Genomic DNA, 22,506 nt, shown 5'->3' on the forward strand with positions numbered 1-22,506 from the left:
AGGACAGCTGCAGTGCATTGTGGGTAAACTTCTCTAAGAGTTCAGTTTGTCTCACTGTCTCTTAAAGTTTCAGCTATTTGTGTCTTTTTTTGATTAGAGAGCAGCAGAGAGGGGGTGGGGGCACATAGCAGGCCAAGCCTCGAACCTGCGTCAGCAACATTAACACCATGACTTAACGTATCTGGGAGATTTTGGCATTTTTTATTTAGGAATCTGTCGTGAGGAAGTTTCCTTCTCTTAAAAATAGTTTTTCTACATCTAGTACTTTTTGTTGAATCCTAGACCATAAGTGCCTTTCCTTGGCTTTAGGCAAAGTGATGTCTGTTTCTGCCTGATGTCATCATAAACTCTAAATATTCTGGATTGTGCTGGTCATGTGACTCTACACCGATGTTAAAAAGTTTAGGGCCAAATATATATATATATATATATATATATGTATATATATACATGGGTGCATTAAACCGAACAAAAGTTTGCTTTAAAAAAAATTTTACATTTCAAAAATTAGTATAATAAATGTTTTTCTTTTGAACTTTATATTCAGCAAGAATCCTGAAAAAAGTAATCACAGCTTCCATAAAAATATTAAGCAGCATAACTGATTTGAAAAATTATAAGTTTTTGAGCACCAAATGATTTCTAAAGGCTGATGTGACACTTAAGACTGGAGTAATGGCTGTTGAATATTCCGCTTTTCCATCACAGGAATAAATTGCATTAAAAAAAAAAAAAAATAAATATATATATATATATATATAAAAAAAAAATATATATATATATATATATATATATATATTTATATATATAGTTGTTTTACATTGCCATTATATTTCACAATATTACTTTGTTCAATGTTTGAATGCCTTGTGTGTTTTTTACCAGTTTTTTACCAAAATTTACCAGTTTTTTGGTTTGCAGCGGCTTGCCCTACACCATTCATAAAACCCCTTGCTGCCTGTTAGAGGTGGAGAGCTAGACAATCCCAGCCCACTGTTAGTGTGGCCAGTCTTTCCTGCTTTTATGTGCAGCAGTTCAAGACCTTTGCAGTTTTTAAATTCAATGTCAGAGGTTATAGAGAGGCTTTGCACGGGCCAATGTCAGCTCTCGTGACAATGTGAGCTGCTCTTGTTCCATCCCTGAAAGGGAAGAGAGCTGAAAGAGCTTTTTATTGAGCAATCCTTGAAGCACCAGGGCCCTGTTGAGCCATATGTCTAAAAAAAGGAAGCATGCAGGTGATTTAGTAATCTGTTCATAAGAAAGATATCATCACGTTTCTCTGGTGTTCTTAATTTCCCTTGTTGCTAATGATGTGTAACACTAAAATTTCATAGCTTTGTAAGACTGTGAGAAAGTTTTGTGTACATTTTGTATCATTAAATGATGTGTTTTTGCTTCATTAAAATAAGGACTAGAATCCGGGATCGTCTTCCTGACCTGATCATTCGGGCTCATACACACACGCCATTGTTTTCTGCAAAGTGTGCTGTCCACATCAGAGTCTGATAAGCTCTCTGAAACAGAGCTCTGTGTGAAAGACAGGGAAATGAGGGCTTCCTGTGTCCGCTGTCACACGCAGGCCGATCTCATTTTTTGTTTTAATGGAAGTCCTCAATAATTCGTTATAATTACAAAAAGATTCAATTAAAAGATTAGAGTGCCCGACAAGGCAGGGGAATAAAAAACGATACTTGATTGATTCGATGCTTGAGAGAGTGTGTGTTTGTGTCTCTCAGCATGTGTGTACAGTATGTTGTAGGAAAAAGGGAAAAGTGGTTGGCCATGAGAGATTCACACTGATTGCCTCCCAGTCCAACAATAGAGATATACTCTGTTTAAGTTAAAGAAGCTGTCAATAATATTTTTACTTCTTAAAACTTGTGCTCTTCAATCTTGCACTTAATTTCAAGCACATTCTAGCACAGTGTGGGTTGTCAGCCTTACAAATTAAGGATGCACTGATATTAAAATTCTAACTGATAAGCCTATAATTATTTTCATGTTATAGCCGATAAATGGCTGATATTTAAATGCCAATATATTTTGCCTAAATATGTTACACTAAAATCATTCGTTTTGGATGCTGCAAGTTCAATTTAGGCATCAAACATCATAATGTACAGTATAAAATGAATATTTTTACTAAAGCATTATTAGTGCTTTTAAAGATGAACTAATTAAGGATTAGATGATGGCAAAGGTTATCTAAATTTAAAAAGGAGAATCCACAGTTACATATCCAATGCATCCCTAAAAGGTAAGCTTATTAAATGTCGAATCTCATAAGAAATGTGACTTTGCTGTATTCATGTGTTTGTAGCTTGTGCGTTTGCATCTGTGAAGTATGCATAAGGTGTCTCAATGCATTTTGCTGATTTAAAGGTGGTGCAGTAGCTGTTTATGGATGGCCGTTGAACTCGAAGAGAGGGAGACGGAAGCAAACCCAAAAGAGGAGGCCTGACGTGGCTGCGGAGATTCCACAGTCTGCCGCTGAAATCCATTTGCTGCTGTTTGGGAAGTTTATAATATCCTGGCTAGGGCTGGACGATTATGGCCTAAAATCAAAACCTCGATTAATTGAACATTTTACCTCGATTACAATTAATGAACGATTATTTTGTTTCGGTTTTGGTTTTTTGCCCTCATAGTTCACTGACAAGGTTTGTACTGTAAATATGATTGACTATCAGCAGTTATTTTATCTATGTTCATAAGATTTCTTACTAGGGTTGGGTATCGTTTGAATTTTATCGATTCAGATTCCGATTCTGTCTGCTTATCGATTCCTAGTTTCGATTCCAGTAAGATAAAAAAATCCAATATAAAAAAATTAAGTCAAACATTTAGATGTCAAACATTTTTACAAAGCATTCTGTTGCAGCTGAATAACATGAGCAAAAATCAGCAGCCTACAAAACTCTGCAAGAGGAATTTTGCCTGTGATTAAAAAAATACCATAGCAAAAACAACTAGATTAATATAAATTTCAAATATTAAAGTGTTAAAGACAAGTAAACAGTCAGTAATAAGATAGGAACAAACAAATCAATTAGCAATATCATAAATAAATACATACAACAACAAAAAATTTCAGGTACAGAAACTAATTAAAAGTTTAAAAACATTGCATAGTTTTCGTTTTATAAATAGAATAAAGATTAATCAAGTAAAGTTATTAAATATATTCAGTCAAGATCAGTGAATGATTTACTTTTGTTCTTTGATTAACATTAATGACAGGCAGCGTGTTTATTAGGCTGTTGTCTCTTTAATCAAAAATACTGCACATGTGTTTTCTTTCTCATCTGTTTATGAATCTGTTCACGTAAGACAAAAACGGCTGCGTTTATGATGATATACTGATGTAGTTTTCTGTATCGTAGTTTCGACTCGGAACAACCTTTTCTACAGTGAAAATACACAGAACATTCCGAGAACGGACACAAACCGGGAACCCGCAGCGCGACCGCCGACCGCTGCTCTCTATGCACGCGCTTGTGCTTCATATGCGCTGCACACAAACATGCTATAATACGTTTTGAGAATCTAAGATACTTTAGTGATAAATCACAGGACAGTGCTGACAACTAGTTTCTGCGTTCCTCTGTGCACGCGGTCTTCATAGCTACTGTTTATATGAGTGTTCGTGCCACAGTGCAGCTGCGCGAAGATGGTAGCTCGATGTAAGAATACACATCCGAATCATCTAATCGCTTGAATGTCCAAACCATAAAACAAATACAACTGACAAAGTTTAGTGAAGACGCAAGGCTCACCGCTCACGCGCCATCAGTATGTGTTGAACCGGCGTTCACCTCCGTGTTTTGCTTTTATGCCACTGACAGGCATGTGACCTACCTTCTGTGGCTACACACGCACTAGTATGCTTTTAAGGGGGAAGTTTTAACAGGATTAAAAAACCGAGATAACCGACATGGGAAAATTACGTCGGTTAGAGGTTATGAATTTCGGTTTTGATTATTTTTCGATTAATCGTCCAGCCCTAATCCTGGCACGGTCAAGGAACCCTAAATAAGAAAGATCCACCTCTCATGGAACAGCAAAAGTTACTGTTTTGCATTGCTTGAAGGAGGGGCGAATTTTAGACTGACTGTGAAATGATCAGACGGTGCAGTTGATAGAACCAAAACATGCACATGGTTCTGTTTGGTTTAGACTATTAGGCGAGTTCTTTGCACCTTGTTGTAGATTTCAGAACCGTCCCAATTGGCAAGCTGAAAGACTCATTGGACAGTCCAAATTTGTCTCACATCTATTCAGGAAGCATTGCTAATTAGCTAATCTTTCCACTTCAGTTTCATGGGTCTCTGAAAGACACAAACAAGGCCAGGCATCATGGGATTGAAAACTCTGGGTGAGGCTCAATGGCTGTCATAGTTTGGCCATCACCTCCCTTTTGTCCGATGACTTAGTGGATGTTTACTGAGAGCTCCAGTGCCTGGTTGGCAGTTTCTCTATGGGGGCGAGGCGTTGGCAGGATCTTTGTCAGTCTGAAACCATGTGTGAGCTCAGTGTGAGGGGAGAAGTTCTGTTACCAGTGTGTTGTTGACTGACGGCTTGGCTCCGTCGTTACTAGCACTCACTGTTATGTGAAAATGTGAGGCGAAATATAGCTCAAACCCCCACTATGTTTGTCTGCAGCTGGGCAGCAGGAACTCCCCGTCAGTCGATCATTGGTTTTTATCTAAAATGAGAATCAGGTTGAGGGGTTGCAGCACTGTTGATGAGACGATGCATCTCAGAAGACATTGATTCTGGTATCGTGTTGTAATGCTAGCGCTGAGATCTAATGCATATATCAGTGTTTAACATAACCTCCATGCTTTTTGGTTGTTTAGAAATCTGCATATTATTGCTGTGAAACCTACAAGGATGAAACAATACTTTCAGACTGATTATATCAGTGGTTTTTTGTCACTGATAATCTTGCAGCTCAGAAAAACATCCTGTTGTACAAAGGGGAGGGATGGTCAGCAAGTCATCCACCAACCAACTAGTTGATGTAGTTTTTTTTATTTTCTCTCTGGTATTTTTAGTGGTACTGATTTAAAGGGGAATTAATATTTCTCTGAGATTTTCAAGTGCTGAGTGTGAGCTGCGCTGAGTGTGAGCTGTGGTTTAGCATGGTCAGTGCGGTAAAACTCCCAGAAAGATGTTGCGCCTATTTTCGCATTTTCTTTATTTTTCAAATAATAGTATAAGTCATATAATATGAAAAAGTACATATATTTAACATTTTGTGTGTGTAGATGGAGGTGAGAGGCCATCCTAAATCAGGCATAAAAGATGAATGGATACAAGAGCCCAAGCATGCTTGTTAGGGAAGACCATCTGTACTTTACCCCCACACATCCATCTTTTTAAACGATCATCTGCTGTCTAAAGACTCAGCGCAGTGTTCAGAATGAACAGGAACAACACCGTCTGTCTGGTGGATGGCGTCTATGGCTCGGCTGATCTACGCTCCATTTAGAAAAGCTGTGTTGGCTCTAAATAAAAAGCATATTGTGGTTTAGTCAATACGATAGGGTTGGATTTGTCTCTCAAGGTGACTTCCTAAAGGGCTGAGCTCTGTCTGTTGCTCCCTTGGTGTTACGAGAGTACATCAAACCGCACACAGTATTGTTTTGAAACTCTGCAAATGCCAGTTTCCACGAAATATGCCCATCCACACCCTAACATCTTGGGCAGTTGCTGAAGGCGTGATGCCACACTAAAGTGAAAAATTCCACTCGCGTAAGCACATCTTATTGTAATTTCCCCTATAGTCAAAGCAGAAGTTTCTCACAGACTCGCCCTTGTGCCATTAGAAAGAACAGAACTGTACCAGGCTGTTGAACTGATAATGAAAGAACAAGTATTTATACACAAGAGACCCACAGCTACTATAAAAATCGACCACAAATCACACAAACAGCAGGAAGCCACAACTCTGTTGGGTCCGCTCCTTATGCAAAGCAAAATTTTGTTTGAGCTCATGCAGTTTATAAATAACAACAATTTGATGAGATCGGAGCAGGTCAAACAGACCTGCACTTTATTTTTTACAGAATTAAGGTGTCCGCTTTCAAAATTCGGCTGCTTCTTCTTTTGTGGTTTCTATTGTTTGGGGAAGGAAGCAATTAGGTCCCGAGTCCCGCCCCAGTCCCAAGCCGAGAGACACTTCAGGCTGTGACTTAAGCTAAGTTGCCCATCTTAAAGCAGGTGAGCGCAGACAGATGGTGAGAGGAGGTCTGCAAGGACCAGAAGATCAGAGATAATGGGTAGATGAGGCTGTCTCGCTGCCTATTGGCTTGATCAATGGTTGTGTCCATGGAGGACGCATCCAGCCATTGGAGTGAAGAGGAATTAGAGGAGACACTCTCACTCAGGGGCTGACAGCACAGATGAAGCCTGGTGGGGGTGCTGGAGATTCAGTGGAGTTGCAAATTTGGATGTCTGTACCAGAAATCTGTCTTCTCTGAAACAGGCCTTCATTCCCGGTCTTTGTGCTCTGATTACCCCTCACTGTCTAATTTGGATAGAATCCTACTAGAGGAATAGGACACAAGTCCCTTAAATGGTTTACTAAATGGGCCTTGTTTTGCACTACACAAAAGCTTTCTGTCAATAAACTCTTGAATTGTTCTTTTGCAGAACTGTTTCTTGTAGAAAGGTGCCAGCAGGTTCTAGTTTCTGTGAAGAACCGCTGAATAGATGACTTTCTAAAGAGCTAGGGAATTGAAAAGGTCTTTGTGGAGGTTTCCTCTATGGCTTTGGGCTATAAAAACCATTTTGTTTCTAATTGAAAACTTTATTTTTAATTAAATAGTCTTTCAGTGGACACTTTTATCTAGAGAAGCTTACATATTGCAAATTACAATTTTTAATAGAGACAAGCCCCTGGAGCAACCCAAGGGTAAATGACTTGCTCAAGGGCATGATGGATCCAATGAAGATCAATGGAGTTAAACCAGCAACCTTCTGGTTACCAGAGCAGAAAAAAAGACGCCTTTGGTAATAGAGAGAACAGTATCTATGTAAGCCGTAGTTAAGAGGGTGTCTGATTGCCTGTAATCCAGGAAGGACTCAAGTGTCCATTGATGTGTTAGTGCCACTCATTCAGGGGTCATTCAGGCCAAATGCTGGCTCACCTTTATCCAGACATGCTTCTGGTCAATGAGATGTTGCAGATTGAGGGTAGTTTAACTTTAAATGGATAGTTGATCCAAAAGTCATTTACTGATGTGGCCATATTAGCAGAACTGCAACATATTTTTGCAAGCAAAAAAGGGTCTATTGTCTACTGTCAGTAGCATAGGAAGCATTTCCTACACATAAGTCACTTTCAAACCAAGAGACTTCCTGTTGGTCAATGTGGGAAAATCACATGACCAACTGGAAAATAAGCAAAACTTGCATTTTGCAACACCCAATTATGCAGATTTATATTGGAATTGCTCCATTTCTCAGAGCAACAGACATTTTTCAGATTATTCTTATGTTGTTCCAGTCATGCAGGTTTGGACTGACTTGATGGTGAGTAAATGATGACAGATGCTACATTTTTGAGTGAACTAACCTTTTCAGACAAATCCAGCCATTAAGTCTGCTCATACCTGTTGCCCTTTTGTTCACCTTGCATGATGGGGCTGACCTACGGAAGACCTATTGCTGGCCGACTCCGTGACTGAGAACGATAACTGTATGTGTTCATGTATGTGTTCATACCTGTGTGCTGGTTATGACATGAGGGTGTAAATTCCTTCAGTCTTGTTCAGTCTGGGCTGTATGTAAGTCTTTATCTCTTTTTCTGTCTTTCGCTCTGAGCCATCTCTTGGATGGCAGCCCAGTTTTATCACATGGCTTCCTTTCAGAAAGGGCCTTACTGCAAAAAGAAGGACTCCTCCTTTTTACAGGCCTAGGATGGAGCACATGAGAGGGAGGGATAAAAAGTAGAAAAATGGGACGAGAGGAGGGGGAGATCAGGTAATGAGCTCTCGGACAGCTGTTGACAGCAACTGCTACTGCTCAGCACCTTTAATGAAAGCACACACACCTCTCAGTCCTGTAACTTAACCCTCCTTTTGCACTGCATCTGTGGTGCAGAGACATTGTTTTTAAACTAGCCTCTTGAAGTAATTTTAGAAGGTAGGTCAACTCCTAAATTAAAGTTTTTAATTAGGGGTGTACATGATATCAGTTATTGTCTGATATTAGAGATTTATAACTATTAGATATTAAATTGATAACTATCTGATAATAATGGATCTTTATTTTATTATTTAATGTAATTTATTTTATTTTACAACAAAACATTATCCACTTTTATTTATTTATTTTGTTGCTTAGTGCGTTAAATGTTTTGTGTGTGTGTGTTGAAAAATAGTATTTTTACCATTTACATTGCTTTTTTTAAGTAAATTTACCATGTAAAAAGTAATATGTGACCCTGGACCACAAAACATAAGGGTCAATTTCTTTAAATGGATACTTATACATCATCTGAAAGCTGAAGCTTTCCATTGATTTATGGTTTGTTAGAATAGGACAATATTTTGCAGAGATTTTATAACAAGTATTATAATCTGGAATCTGAGGTTGCAAAAAAATCTAAATATTGAGAAAATCATCTTTAAAGCTGTCCAAATGAAGTTCTTAGTAATGCATATTACAAATCAAAAATTAAGTTTTGATATGAAGAGTTTGGTTTTAAAACGCTATAAATACATTTTGATTCATCTGAGTAAAAATGTGTTTTCTTTACCAAGAAAGTGGCTAAATGAAAACCATTATTTTCTGTTTCAAACTTTCACATAGTATCTTTAGGTTATAATAACATTAAAAATTCAAATCCAGGTTTTGATTTTCAAAGATTTTTTATAAAATGTTTTCTTTTTCCCCAAAATGCAAAAACAACAACAACAACAACAAAAAACAATACTGTTCGTTTATTTTTATTTTTTTATTTTTTTAATGCAATAAATCCATTGAATCAATATGAAAGTTGTTATTCATATTGAAACTGATGAAAATACACATTTTAAATTGATCCACATGATCCATTATAATCTTATATACAGACACTGGACTAAAAATACATTCATCAGTCATCACTCCCAAAATGAATTCAACGAGTCATCTTGTTAATGCTATAAATTAAATAAAGCAATAAAATTAAATTTAGGTCAATAATATCTTATTAGACCACATAAATTCTAAAGTGCCATTTGCCTTGCATTCAACTTCCAAAAGTGCATTCATCTTTGCCATGTTACATTCGTTTAGCTGACTAGTGCTATGTGCTGTATTAACAAAAACATAAATGTCATTCATAAAAACACTAATGCTGACAAGCTATGCAATATCGCATTCATAATCGAATGCGATTTATCTCATGAATGCGATATAGCATAGCTTCTCAGTGATCTACAGCTCTGTGTATTAAATGCATCTTAATTTTACATCTGAAAGCACATGCAGATTTACCGGTACTATTAATCACAGAACCAGCTTTACTGACAAGATGCGCATGGCAATTACGTGCGATTTATCCCTTAAGTCCTTGTTTGTTGATCATAAAGTAAAAAGTAGATGAGGAAAACTAGGATGCCGAGTGTATTCAAAGCACCACCATTACTGTCCAGAGTGCATGGAATGGTGCGCTGTGATTGGCTGAGCAGATATAATGCATTCTGCAAAAAGGGAGACTGTCGTTTGTCGCGGTTTGGAAAAAAAGGGAGAAAACATGACCTAATACCTCTGCAAATAGTGCATTTTGCATAAAATAAAAAATTGTCTTTTCAATACCCACCAGATACAATACTGATTTTGGCGGAAGCTCAATAAAAAAAATAAAAAAAAATAAAAAAGGCGTTTAAAATAAATAATTTTGATCCATACAATGTATTTTGGCATATTGCTACAAATATACCCCAGCGACATAAGACATAGTATCTGGAAATTGTTCAAATCTTTGTTTGACTATTTTATTTTATTTTAGTTTCAGCTTGTTTAGTTTTTTCAGGATTTTTTAGATAGTAAATTTGCCAAGTACTTGACAAATTAGTATCTGAAATTAGTTTGACTCTTTCTTTAAATGGTTGTTTCTCTCAATACATCAACATTTTTACTCTAGCTGCAATATGTGAATTTACAAATGTCGAAAAACAACTTTCAGTAAGATAAAGTCTGCAATCAGTGAGAATACATCCAGCGGAAAGAGACAGTGATGCAGTGGAGAGGAAGGAAATGGGGTTGTGTAGTATGATGAGGTGGTACGATGACAACAGCATGTGAGGAGGATCTGCCTGTGGGCAGGAAGCCGTGGGCAATGAGACACAGAGACAGAGAAAGAGCCACGGTCGGTTCCCCTCATCAGGAAGTTGGCAGCCAGAGGAGGGCTGTGTGTCCTTGTCCATCAGTCACCGCTCAGAGAGAGGGGTCCCTGCCAGTCAGTCTATCAATTACACCGCTCCAAAAAACCTGGCCAATCTGTGGCCCGTCTGCCACACTGGCTGCATGCACAACAAAGCATTCAGTCCACCCCACTCACCAGCATGGGGCTGAAATACGAGGCAAAGGCGAAATCATGGAGATTTCAGTGGAGGGAAGCAAGATTATGTTCTGAGAAATGCAAAGCGAGCGACACGCAAATACACGCCCAACACGCTGAAATACTTAAGAGGAATTGAGACGCAGAGAACTATATTTGCAAATCAAATGGGAGTCTTTAGAGACACTTGTTGGACGAGCGCCCATGCAGAACTGAACACACATACGCTCACATGCCAAGACTAGATTTGGGAACAGAACTCCACTGAAGATTCAATCACACCCAGTCACGTACACAAAATCTACTCTTCTATTGTGAAAGAATAGTTGTTCCGCAGCCAATGCGTCATATGCTGCTCAGCTAAAAGTAGTGTTGCAACTCTTAAAACACATGAAGCTGACACTTGTTATTTTTTTGTTCTTTTAGACTTGTGTACTCGCTAATTTTTATACTGTCATTCTGAACCAAGATAAAAAAACTCAAGGTCACAGCTCACTTCCTGTTACCCATGTGGCCTGATTTGTTTGCACTACTTGTTTATTGTGTTACCAAAGTCAGTTCTTCAGGAAATGGGTTTAAACTTGGACCACTACAAACAGTGACATGTTTGTAGTATGCATGCATGTTTATGTGCACATCATTGTGGGCATTGACACTTACCCACTAGATCTTACCTAAATATAGATTTTATGGATCATATTTAGATCTTATTTAGATTTAGATCATATTTAGATACAATTTTTTAATTGTATCAATTATACAAGAATAAGAGTTAAAAGTTTATTAATAAATATGAAATACTTAAATTATATACTTTATATTATAATGTAGAATTATTTTTTTATTTTAAATATTAATATTTATATAATAATGTTTAATTATTTAATTTTTTAATAGTTTTATGATTATATAAACAAACATGTTTGTTATATTTATGATTTATGTATTTAAAAATATTGAATATTTTATAGTTATATTATTATTATATTATTTTATATTATAAAAAATATTACTTATATTTTTAGTAACATAAATAAACGTGCATATGTTTATACATGTTTATGTATTTAAATATTTGTTTACATATTTTAGTATATCTAAAATGTATATTTTTATGTGATAATTATTATTATTATTTTTATATTTCTAAATATTAAATATGTATTGATAACAATACATTAATATTAATAATTGGAATATATATATTTTTAATTATAATATTTTTAAATAATATAAATACTGTAAATTTTTTATTAAAATATTATGTTTTTGACACCCCTGTTGTGTGTATACATAAATATTTTCCCAGAATTGGATCATTGTGTGTGCTTGTATATTTACTTATCTTTAAAAAAATTTGCATTTGTGTATTTACTTTACCCTGGTGTGTACTGTATGTTTCGGCTTGTAGATATGGACATTTTCCTACAACAGGGGCACTTTGTCTGGGTTGACACTGGGTTTAGCATAGGACGGTCCACCTGGAATACTTGTGTACAGAGGACACAGAGAGACCAGTTAAGGACAGAAACACAATACCAGGCAGGAAATGAACAGCGTCTGCTGATAACTGCAGTCGGCTTCTACCTGTCCCTCCGTCAGCAGCCATCCGCCCTCTGCTTTCGCATTGTGATGCAAATCAAGTCCCTGGCTGAAGAGCTGATAAGGAGGCCTCTCATTTCAGAGCGCTTTGTTTCCCAAACAGAGGAGAGCTTAGCAGAGGGGATGCAGAGAGGGCCTCTGGGCTGACATAAGAACCCATCCCATTGTGCACCCTGGGAGAAGTGTTGACTGATATTTGGGAAGAGGTGTTAGAGGGAGGGAAAGCGACTGGGGTTTTCACGGCAGGAACCGTCTCGGGTTGTTGAGAGATTCTGATGGATTTTTGTCCCTCTCCCCCCTCCCATTCTTTTTACTCTCAGCTACTCAGATGGTGTCAATCATTAGCTGTTTCTTTACGCCACATGCAGTTTGCGATCCTTTTCAGGTGCTTGTCATTACCAGCATATTGCCAGTATTGCTATATAAACAAATGAGTTCACGCTAGGTTCAGTTGAGAGCATTGATCCTGGTGTGCAACATTTAGTTCAAAGCGAATACTTAGTATTCAAAACACGTATGTGTTGTGATAGCATACATGTTTGGGGTTTATACTAGAATTATAACTTTAATGTGACCGATTATGTTTGATAACCTTTTTTTCCCGTTAGTTCTTCAGTTATTTTGATGGTAATTTGCTAGTTAGTGTTCTCAATGCACCGATATATCGGCTAATAATTGATTTTTACAATTCAGTTAATGAGCATTTAGCATTAAGTACATCCAGAAACTTAAGAAATGTTTATTTAATGTCCAGTATTCTGTTAATTCAAGTGATTTTACTTTGAAACATGGAAAACATTACATCTTTTATATTTACATCTTTCAAAGTTGTGTAATTGTTCATTTGAAAAGGTAAAAAAAGAGAACCATCAAACTATTGAATCTATATCGGCACGTCATTCTAAATAATCGGATATTCGTTTCAGCACAGAAATCAGTTGATTTCTAAACTAAACTGGAACCTGTTCTTATAACAACTCTTTATCGTACTACAAAGTAGAATAGTAAAAAAATAACTAACTTGACACTGCACAACAGTTGGGAAACAAATGTCATGCACGTTGCTAGTTCAAATGCAATTAGCTTTTTTATACATCATATACTCAGAAAGCTTTTGCATTTCTCACTCTCGCTTGAAGAATAAGCGATTTGTTTGTAACCATGGCCATGAACAGAAGGCCCTACTGTATGTGAGCTCGACCTTAAATGGGCCTATTTGCCTCTCCTCGTTCACCCCTCCACCCTCGTCTTTTTCTTTCTGTTTTCTATCAAATTCCTCTTTTTATGCCCCCTTTTCTTCTTTTGAAGTCTCCAAACTCTTGTAAAAGGCCAAGCTGGTGGTACAGCGAGGGAGGGGTTGTAGGTTAAGTTTAGGCTTTCCATTGAAGATGGTTGAAGAAGGTGGGGCAATAAAAGTTAGAAGTTAAGAGCCTCTCTGTTTTTTTTATTTTTATGATTGGGCCTTTTTTTTTTTACTAGCTCGGGCTACAGCTGGTGGTGTGAATGGCTGCCTGAGGTGTCTGAGTCTTAATAAAGACCCCACCAGCCGGGCTGGGGCCTCCAGTCCAGCCATGAGACCACCTTTATAGGCTTAGCTTACGAGCAGGGTCCTCTATTAAAACCTAGCAGGACTGCACTGAGGAATTTAGGGCCGGGAAACAAGAGAAAAATAGGGTTTGTGTGTCAAAGAATGGCAAGGGTGAAGGCTGGGGGGTTGAATTTGGAGTGACCAAGGGTAAAAGTTGACTTTGGCATGTGCAAATGTGAAATAAAAGGGTTTAATCTGGTGTGATATGTCAAAGTCATAACTAGGGGTGTAACGATACACTCATGTCAATAGTTAAAATGGTTTTTTTTTGGTATATGTTATTGTTTGTAAGACACATGATCACAGTTTTAAAGTAACTTTGCAAGACGCCAAACGCAGGATGGAGGCCCAGGCTGTGACATAGATGAGCTACCTGTCTTATCGGCTCCGCTTATCTGTCTGCTAGTGTTAAACTGTTTGTGTTTTCTTTTCTTTCCAGTGTCAATCACCGCAGCCTAATCCCTTAAAATCCTGGACCCCTAAGGACAGGGTGGGCTGGGGGCTTGGGGGTCAGAGCTATAGGAGATGAATTCAACAGACATGTTAACTAGACTTGATTTTTACCTAGTTGACAGATGCTTTGCATACAATAACAGATTTAAAAAGTGGCGATGGGTGGCATCTTGTGTTTTCTGCTCGGGGGCATCATGAAAAAGGTTTAGCGAGTAATCATGATGGTTTTCAAAGCCCTCGTGTGTCTTTGAAATCAGATACGGTTTAAAAGGTTCACGGTAGGATCTTTTCTTCTCTCCATGTGGCGTTTAATATCTCCCTCTCATTAAATCCTCCTGTGTTGTGTAAATAGTGTGAAGTGATGTGATTAGACGAAGCGTCTGATGTTTTCTTTTCTCTCCTCTTCAGCTGTGGAGACCCAGAGCACCAGTTCGGAGGAGATGGTGCCTAGTTCCCCTTCTCCACCACCTCCACCCCGTGTTTACAAGCCCTGTTTCGTCTGCCAGGACAAGTCTTCCGGGTACCACTATGGTGTCAGTTCTTGTGAGGGCTGCAAGGTAAACAACTGAACTCCCATCACCTATGGCCTGACGAATCTCATGTTCTTCATGAGTCTGTTACACAATTTGTCTTGACGTTTGGCAAAAATGCGAAAAATACATGGAGGTTTTGCTCTCGCATGTTAAAAGTACTTGAATACTGAAAAGTATTTTCGCTCCTGTCAACACCAAGAAGCTAAGACTGACTGAGGAACTTGTAGTGCAGAGAGCAAAAATGTTTATGAAAACATACAAAAGGTCACTTGAAAAGGATACAGTTGCGCAGTATCAGCTACACGAGACACAGAGTAATGTGGACAGTATGTTAAAGGGATAGCTTGCCCAAAAATGACAATTCTGTTATCGTTTACTCACCCTCCACTTGTTCCAAAACTGGATAAGTTCTTTTCTACTGTTGAAGGTTATTTTGAAGAATGCTGGTAACCAAACACTTGACTAAACCATTAATTTTTGGGTAAACTGTCCCTTTAAAGCAATGAGAAGCAATGCAATACAGCAATTTTACTATGTTTAAGGGGTAAAATATGTGTTGTACCATATACCTATGTGGTTAAATACAACTATAGTCAAGATTTGACTATAAAAAATGGTGTAGCACGTTTACATACAAAAACAATTTAATGAACACAATAACATGTCCTGTCTAAACCGGTCTAGTTAGTTTCATTAACACCAGTTCTAAGACGTTTGTCATAAATAATATTACATTTGGCACAATAACAATATTTCCATTCATTTGATTAATGTGTGGTGACAGGTATAAGGGCCATCACTTATCAGATTTTTAACTATCCTTTTATATAATAAAATGACATTAGCAAATCAGCAACTTTAAACAATATACTGACAGTTTGTGTAAGTGAAATGATAATGGCTGACCTACTCTTCAGCTTACCTACTCGCTCTCTCTTGGATGTCTGCTGCAGGGTTTCTTCCGTCGCAGTATTCAGAAGAACATGGTTTACACCTGCCACCGTGACAAGAACTGCCAGATCAACAAGGTCACACGCAACCGTTGCCAGTACTGCCGGCTGCAGAAGTGCTTCGAGGTTGGCATGTCCAAGGAAGGTGAGGGTTCAGGTCTCTGTCAGGCATGTGGGCTCCTTGGCCTTCATCCAAGATCATCCATACACAAACACAAATATAGAGACGGGACAGGAGACAGACGGGGACATGCTGATATAGGTTAGAAGCTGTGAAACAGACATACAAGCCAGAGACACACAGACAAATTTAGAGTGGTGAGACTTGAGCGCCGGGACAGAGAGGCATAAACAAACTGTAGACGGCTGTAAACTGCCAGTTTGAGACACTTGAAGACACAAAAGACAAATAAAAGTTCAAACACAAACCAATAAAGCTGGTTAGCATGGAGGTTAAAGCTCTGTACGAATGTTCACAAATGGGTTTCGTGTCTGAAGTTTCACCCACATCAATCCATCAATGCTAGGTGTGATTTCTTTGGTAGCCTTTCCTCTAGTCACTTTATGACTTGGCGCTAACAGATTTGTGTTGTAACAAAGACAATAGCCCGAGATTGAGAGAGCGAGTCTGGGGCATGCGTTTGTTCACTCGCCAGGGTCACGGCGATGATGTCACGGGGAGAGTGGCACATTGGCCCTCTATGTGTCCGCTGGGACATGTATGTGTGCATTTATATGTATGGGATGTGTGTAAAGACCGGGATCACATTGTGCTTTTGCTATTACTGGATATCCTGAGAGGAAGGAAAGAATGGGAGGGGGGCTAGAGAAGGGGGGGGGGGTGGGGGGTTAGGGTTGGCAGGGCTGCTCTCCCTTGGGTCGGACGCACCAAAACACCCACGGAGCCTGATCTGAGGGCAGTTTCCATGTTTTAGTGATTGCATTTGGAATTCGGTATACAGTAACATTGTGTCTTATTCAAGCAACATGCGATAATGCAACATGTGATAAATGGGTTCATTTTGAGATTTTTCAAACAGGTGATAAGCGACAAGATGAACATCACAAACTTTTCCTGGCCATATTTCCTCTCAAAATCTATAGAAAGAAATTTCTATAGAAAATAAATATTATACAATTAAATTATTTTTGTAAATATTCTGCCTATAGTGTACATACACTTTTACATAATCCATCTGTATAGTATGTTCATAGTACACCTACCTGTATATCATGCTTATAGTATTTAAAATCTGTAAATTTTGTCCATAATACTTATCTGTATAGTTATTGTACATATTATAGACCTTGTATATTCTGTACTTACTGCTTATTGCACTTCTGGTTAGATGCTAACTGCATTTCGTTGCCTTATACCTTACATGTGCAGTGACAATAAAGTCGAATCTAATCTAATCTAATCGAATTTTTATGAAAATTAAGCATATATTCTGATTTTATATCTTTGTATGTTTATATTATTTAAATGTCATGGTGGTATTTATTATATTTACAATTGTCATTGTATTAGAAAAATAAGAATTCGTGATATAAGAAGCAACATATAAAACACACACACACTATATATATATATATATATATATATATATATATATATATATATATATATATATATATATATATATACGTGTGTGTATGTGTGTGTCATTTGCTGTACCCAATTCATGGTTGAAATACTTTATTTAAAATTTTATAAAACAATAAGAATCAGTAATAAGAGGCATCATAGGGGGAAAAAAAAAAAATATATATATATATATTTTTTTTTTTTTTTTTTTTTTTGGAGTGAAATATGACACCTGGACATGTTTTTATGAGACTGACCCAACGGGACATTTTTTGGTTTCTCTGAGTAGCTAAAATCCTGTTCCACATTACTGTATATTAAACACATTGTTGCATTGTACAAGGTTAGACATTCTGAGGAATTTAGCTCGAAATCATCATTAGTTTTTTTGTGGCACATCACTTTGTAGAGTTTCACTAGGTTCTCCATCCAAGTACTAAGATCATATTTGACAAATTATGAATGAAGCTAACTCATTGTAGAATAATTAAGCTGCCTCTCTCTGTGACTCTCAGCTGTGCGCAACGATCGAAATAAGAAAAAGAAGGATGTGAAGGATGAGGTTGTTCCACCAGAGTGCTATGAGCTGAGTGGGGAACTAGAGGAGCTGGTCAACAAAGTGAGCAAAGCACATCAAGAGACCTTCCCTTCACTCTGCCAGCTGGGAAAATACACCACGGTGAGTTTTTTTCTGAAAATGAGCGGATCTGTCAGCAATGGAATGTGGAATTTATTTATTGCGGTGTAAACCGACCATGTCAGATGTAGTGTGATAAACATGTTCCATTATTGAAAACGATAAAAGATAAATATTGTCATTTATTTAACTTCATGTTGTTCCAAATCTGTATGACTTTTTCTCCTGTGAAATTCTTTCAGAAGAATTTCCTGGACAATCTTTTCGATATAATGAAAGTAAATGAGCACTTGGGCCATCAAGCTCCAAAATGACAAAAAGAGCCATAAAACTGACATTAAAGTGGTCCATATAAAGTTGAAGAATTTTAAATTCAAATTTTTTGCATAATTTCTCTTAGTGTTCCATGGAATAAATAACAATATGGGTTTGGAATGACATGTGGATAAATACATGATTTATTTTGCACACATATTTATTTATTTTCTCCTTTTCTCTTCCTCAGAACTCAAGCTCAGACCACCGGGTTCAGCTGGACCTGGGTCTATGGGACAAATTTAGTGAGCTCTCCACCAAGTGCATCATTAAAATTGTCGAATTTGCCAAACGCCTTCCGGGCTTCACCACCCTCACCATCGCAGATCAGATCACCCTCCTTAAATCAGCCTGCTTGGACATTCTAGTATGCATGCCTTCCTTTAACAATCTCACCTTGATGTAGACCATGCATCTACTTCATTACTTTCACATAATTCTTTGCCTCATAAATGTCTCTGTCTCTTGCAGATGCTGCGAATCTGCACGCGATACACACCTGAGCAGGACACAATGACTTTTTCAGATGGACTGACCCTCAACCGGACTCAGATGCATAATGCTGGTTTCGGTCCGCTCACTGACCTGGTGTTTGCCTTTGCTGGTCAGCTTCTGCCCCTTGAGATGGATGATACAGAGACTGGCCTCCTCAGTGCCATCTGCCTCATTTGTGGAGGTATTACACATGCAGTTTTGTTGCAACACTGCTGCCACCTAGATGAAGTAACGGGAAAATATTTACACATTTAACAGAGATTAAGCTAATATTCAGAATTGGTTTGAACCTCCAAACCACTAAAAATGAATTGAGGTACTACTATACTAATACTAACCTCTTTTTCTGTAGACCGAATGGATCTTGAGGAGCCTGAGCGTGTAGATCGTCTGCAGGAGCCACTTCTGGAAGCTCTGAAGATTTATGCACGCCGCCGCCGACCCAACAAACCTCACATGTTCCCTCGCATGTTGATGAAGATCACTGACCTACGTGGCATCAGCACCAAGGGTCAGTTTACTAGCCAGAAAATTCATGGAAATCACCTCAGCATTACTATTCTGGTTGATTTGCAAGATTTAAATCTTGATGAAAATCATGTTTTTTTTTTCAAATGCATTAGTGAACTTGAGGACTATTCAAACCAAGAGCAGCATTATTGCCAGTGTTTTTGTGCATCGATGGTATTCACACAGAGGGCAACGCAAATTTTCTGAGTCTCTGAAAAAAGTTTGCATACTTGAGCAAAAGCAAGATGCACTCCCATCATTCACATGCTTCAATGCAAAATACAAGGCATTTGACAAAAGAGATTACTTGTCCTTTAATGCAAAATACACTGCCAATTGTAACAGATGTATATGTGTGTGTGTGTGTGTATATTTTTTATTTATGTATTATTTGATCACAAATATGGTAAACTGTAAACTTGTCAAATATTATTACAATTTAAATGTATTTTTTCTATTTGAAGCTGGATTGTTAGCAGCCATTATTACTTCAGTCTTCAGTGTCTCATGATCCTTTAGAAATAATTCTAATATGCTGATATGGTACTTAAGAAATATTTCTTATTATTATCAATGTTGAAAACAGTTGTTTTGCTTAATATTTATGTGAAAACCATAATACATTTTTCAGATTTATGTGCTGAATAGAACATTCAAAAAACAACCTTAAAATAAAAAAAAAAACCTGACCCCAAACTTTTGAACATTAGTGTATATTTAAATATCGTACAATAAATGCAAGCAATAAACATCTATTTACCTATTTTCTGTATAATCTTAAACATTGATGCCCAAAATTGGTGTGAAAATCAGTTTAAAAAGACTTTTACTTTCTGTTTGTTACTAATTACCCTAAAATACATATTATGTATTATGTAAATGACACCGTCCTTAAATCAATTGTTTGTGTGCAACAGGAGCAGAAAGGGCCATAACTCTAAAGATGGAGATCCCAGGCCCCATGCCTCCTCTCATCCGGGAGATGCTGGAAAACCCAGAGGCCTTCGAGGATCAGGCCGAGTCCACAGAGAAGAAGCCCGAGCCCGAGCCCGAGCCCGAACAGCCCACTCCTCCGCCGGCCCTGCTCACTGTGAAGAAAGAGCAGGAGGACGAGTACGACAGCTGGGCCACGGAGAATGGCAGCGAGCCTTCACCAGAGGAGGAGGACGACGATGACGATGACGGAGAGGAGGAGAGGGGTACAGACAGCGACGGAGAAGCCTGGGGTGGCCATGAACCCAATGCGGATGTGTCGAGAAAGAGCCATGGAGGAAGAGCTCAGTGAGGAAGCGTTCTTCTTCCAGCCTTACCTGTACAGACACTCCTAACTCAGGCCACTTGGTCAATGATGAGAGACATCAGTGAGTCGATCTGAGGAAACTCACGTAAAAAACCTCTTCTCAGGACCTCTCCCGCAGAATGAGAGGGAAGGCGAAAGAAAAAACAGCTGGCTTTTCATACAAAATAACATCGCTTTTATAAAACTTGTTTACTTTGAAAAGGAGAAGCCAAATGGACTTATACCATTAACAGCTGACTGTCAACGGGTTCAAAAAAGTCTTTCAAAAGAAAATACAGGATGAAAACTGAAAATGCTAATCTTTTTCTGTTGTCGTTGACGCCTTCGAATATCATTTGGACTTTTCCAGCCTTGAGATAGTTTGTTCTCTTTACATTTTATGAATAAGCCCATACATATCTATATATACTTTTATATGTTTTGTTGTCCTGTATACTATTTTCTTAGTTATATTTTGTTTGGATAGCTTTCCTTGTCAGACTTACAGAAAGATAATCGGATTGCTATAACTGGCACACTTCTGCTGAGTCTTTATCCAGCTGCTTGGTTGGGTTCTTGGGCACTTTGGCTCAGCGTTAGATGTCATTGATAATCAGTTCAGTGGCTGGGTATCTCCCGTCGAATGATCCGTGTTTTTAGGGGAATGCCATTACGTATCGGCTTTCATTGCGTCACATGATTCTCTGCCAATTGAATGGTGTCTGTGCCAAAGTTTGCAGCTTGTAGGGTTCAACTCCTGTCAGGGAGCCCAGCTCCAAACAGAAACACCCACATGTCCATTACCTTCAAGTCTCTGCATCATGCATATGATGTCATACTGGACCGGTTTCATTCAGAGTGCTCAGGCAGAAGTTATGCAGCACTCGAGTGGAATTAACTTTGACCTCATTGGCCTAGACGGTTCTTCAGGATAACTACACAAATGCATCTGGATGAATTTTCTGAATCTCATGTATCACAATGAAATACAGGAATGCAGACCCGTGCTGACACACAAACACACACACACACATTTTAAAAAGCATGCTACATCAGACTCAGGGCATCTCTGTAAGGACCAAACGCTTTCTGTCTGGATGCAGCCTAGAAACAGGCAATATTTATGTGTTACCTTTCAGAAATCTCGCCGTGACACCATGAACTGAAGTAAATCTGCGTATCTTACACAGAACTTCATTGCAGAACTTTCATCTTCGTTATAGAAATAGAGTTCTTTTTCTAATGTTACCTAATCCATTTTATTGCCAAAAACACACAGTATGCAATTTGGTGGTCGTGTGCCACTGAACATTAAAAGGTATCAGTCTCAAGTCAAGCAATACAACTATGACCAGAATTCAGCTGTGTGTGTGGATGTGCGTGTGTGTGTGTTTGTGTGTTGAATGTGAGGATGGCTGCACTCAATAAGCTGTAGTGTAGTACTTTGTTAAACGAATGTCATCAATGTGGTGCTGTCAGAGAGTGTGTGAGCTGTCATACTGACCTCTTCTCCTTCAGAGTTGCGCCACAGCCACATGTATAGCAAGTGGAATGTTGAGATTACTTTTAACTCTTCGTCATATTTTTCTTGTTCTCTAAACTTGGCTAATGTATTGTCAGTCCTTTGTTCGTTTTCAACAAATTCTGTTATATAAAAAGCCATATAAACAATAAGAGGCACAATAAACTTTTTTTTGAGAATCTCTCTGTTATTCATTTATTTATTTACTATTTAGAATTTATAATATGGTTGAAGAAATTTATTTCGGAAACATCAAATTTAGGGATCATATTTTGTGCTTTATTAGCCTACATGTAATACAAGTTTATTATTATTATTATTTCAGTTGGCATAAATTGAAGACAATAAATTAAGTATAAATGTGTTACAATATAGGCTAGTTCTATGCATGTGTCCATCCAATCACTGAAACTCCTTTCAAAACTTTTTAAATGTGTGTTTAAAATGTGCATTTACGAATGTGTAAATACACATTTAAA

General features: G+C 37.9%; 1 protein-coding gene across 2 annotated transcripts in view; it reads left to right on the forward strand.

Annotated features, from left to right (window-relative positions):
• LOC132118426 (retinoic acid receptor gamma-A-like) overlaps window positions 1-22,206 on the forward strand; it is a 55,314-nt gene extending 33,108 nt beyond the window's left edge. For both annotated transcript variants that reach the window (XM_059528260.1, XM_059528261.1), the window contains 7 exons: window positions 14,607-14,755; window positions 15,685-15,826; window positions 17,785-17,948; window positions 18,412-18,588; window positions 18,693-18,897; window positions 19,069-19,227; window positions 20,144-22,206. In XM_059528260.1, coding sequence (XP_059384243.1) covers window positions 14,607-14,755; window positions 15,685-15,826; window positions 17,785-17,948; window positions 18,412-18,588; window positions 18,693-18,897; window positions 19,069-19,227; window positions 20,144-20,511 — 1,364 coding nt within the window. In that variant the 3' untranslated portion in view covers window positions 20,512-22,206. The remainder of the gene's footprint in view (window positions 1-14,606; window positions 14,756-15,684; window positions 15,827-17,784; window positions 17,949-18,411; window positions 18,589-18,692; window positions 18,898-19,068; window positions 19,228-20,143) is intronic.
• The last annotated feature ends 300 nt before the right edge of the window (window positions 22,207-22,506 follow it).

Source organism: Carassius carassius, chromosome 37 (assembly GCF_963082965.1).
Source record: "Carassius carassius chromosome 37, fCarCar2.1, whole genome shotgun sequence".
In the NCBI taxonomy this organism is placed as follows: domain Eukaryota; kingdom Metazoa; phylum Chordata; class Actinopteri; order Cypriniformes; family Cyprinidae; genus Carassius; species Carassius carassius.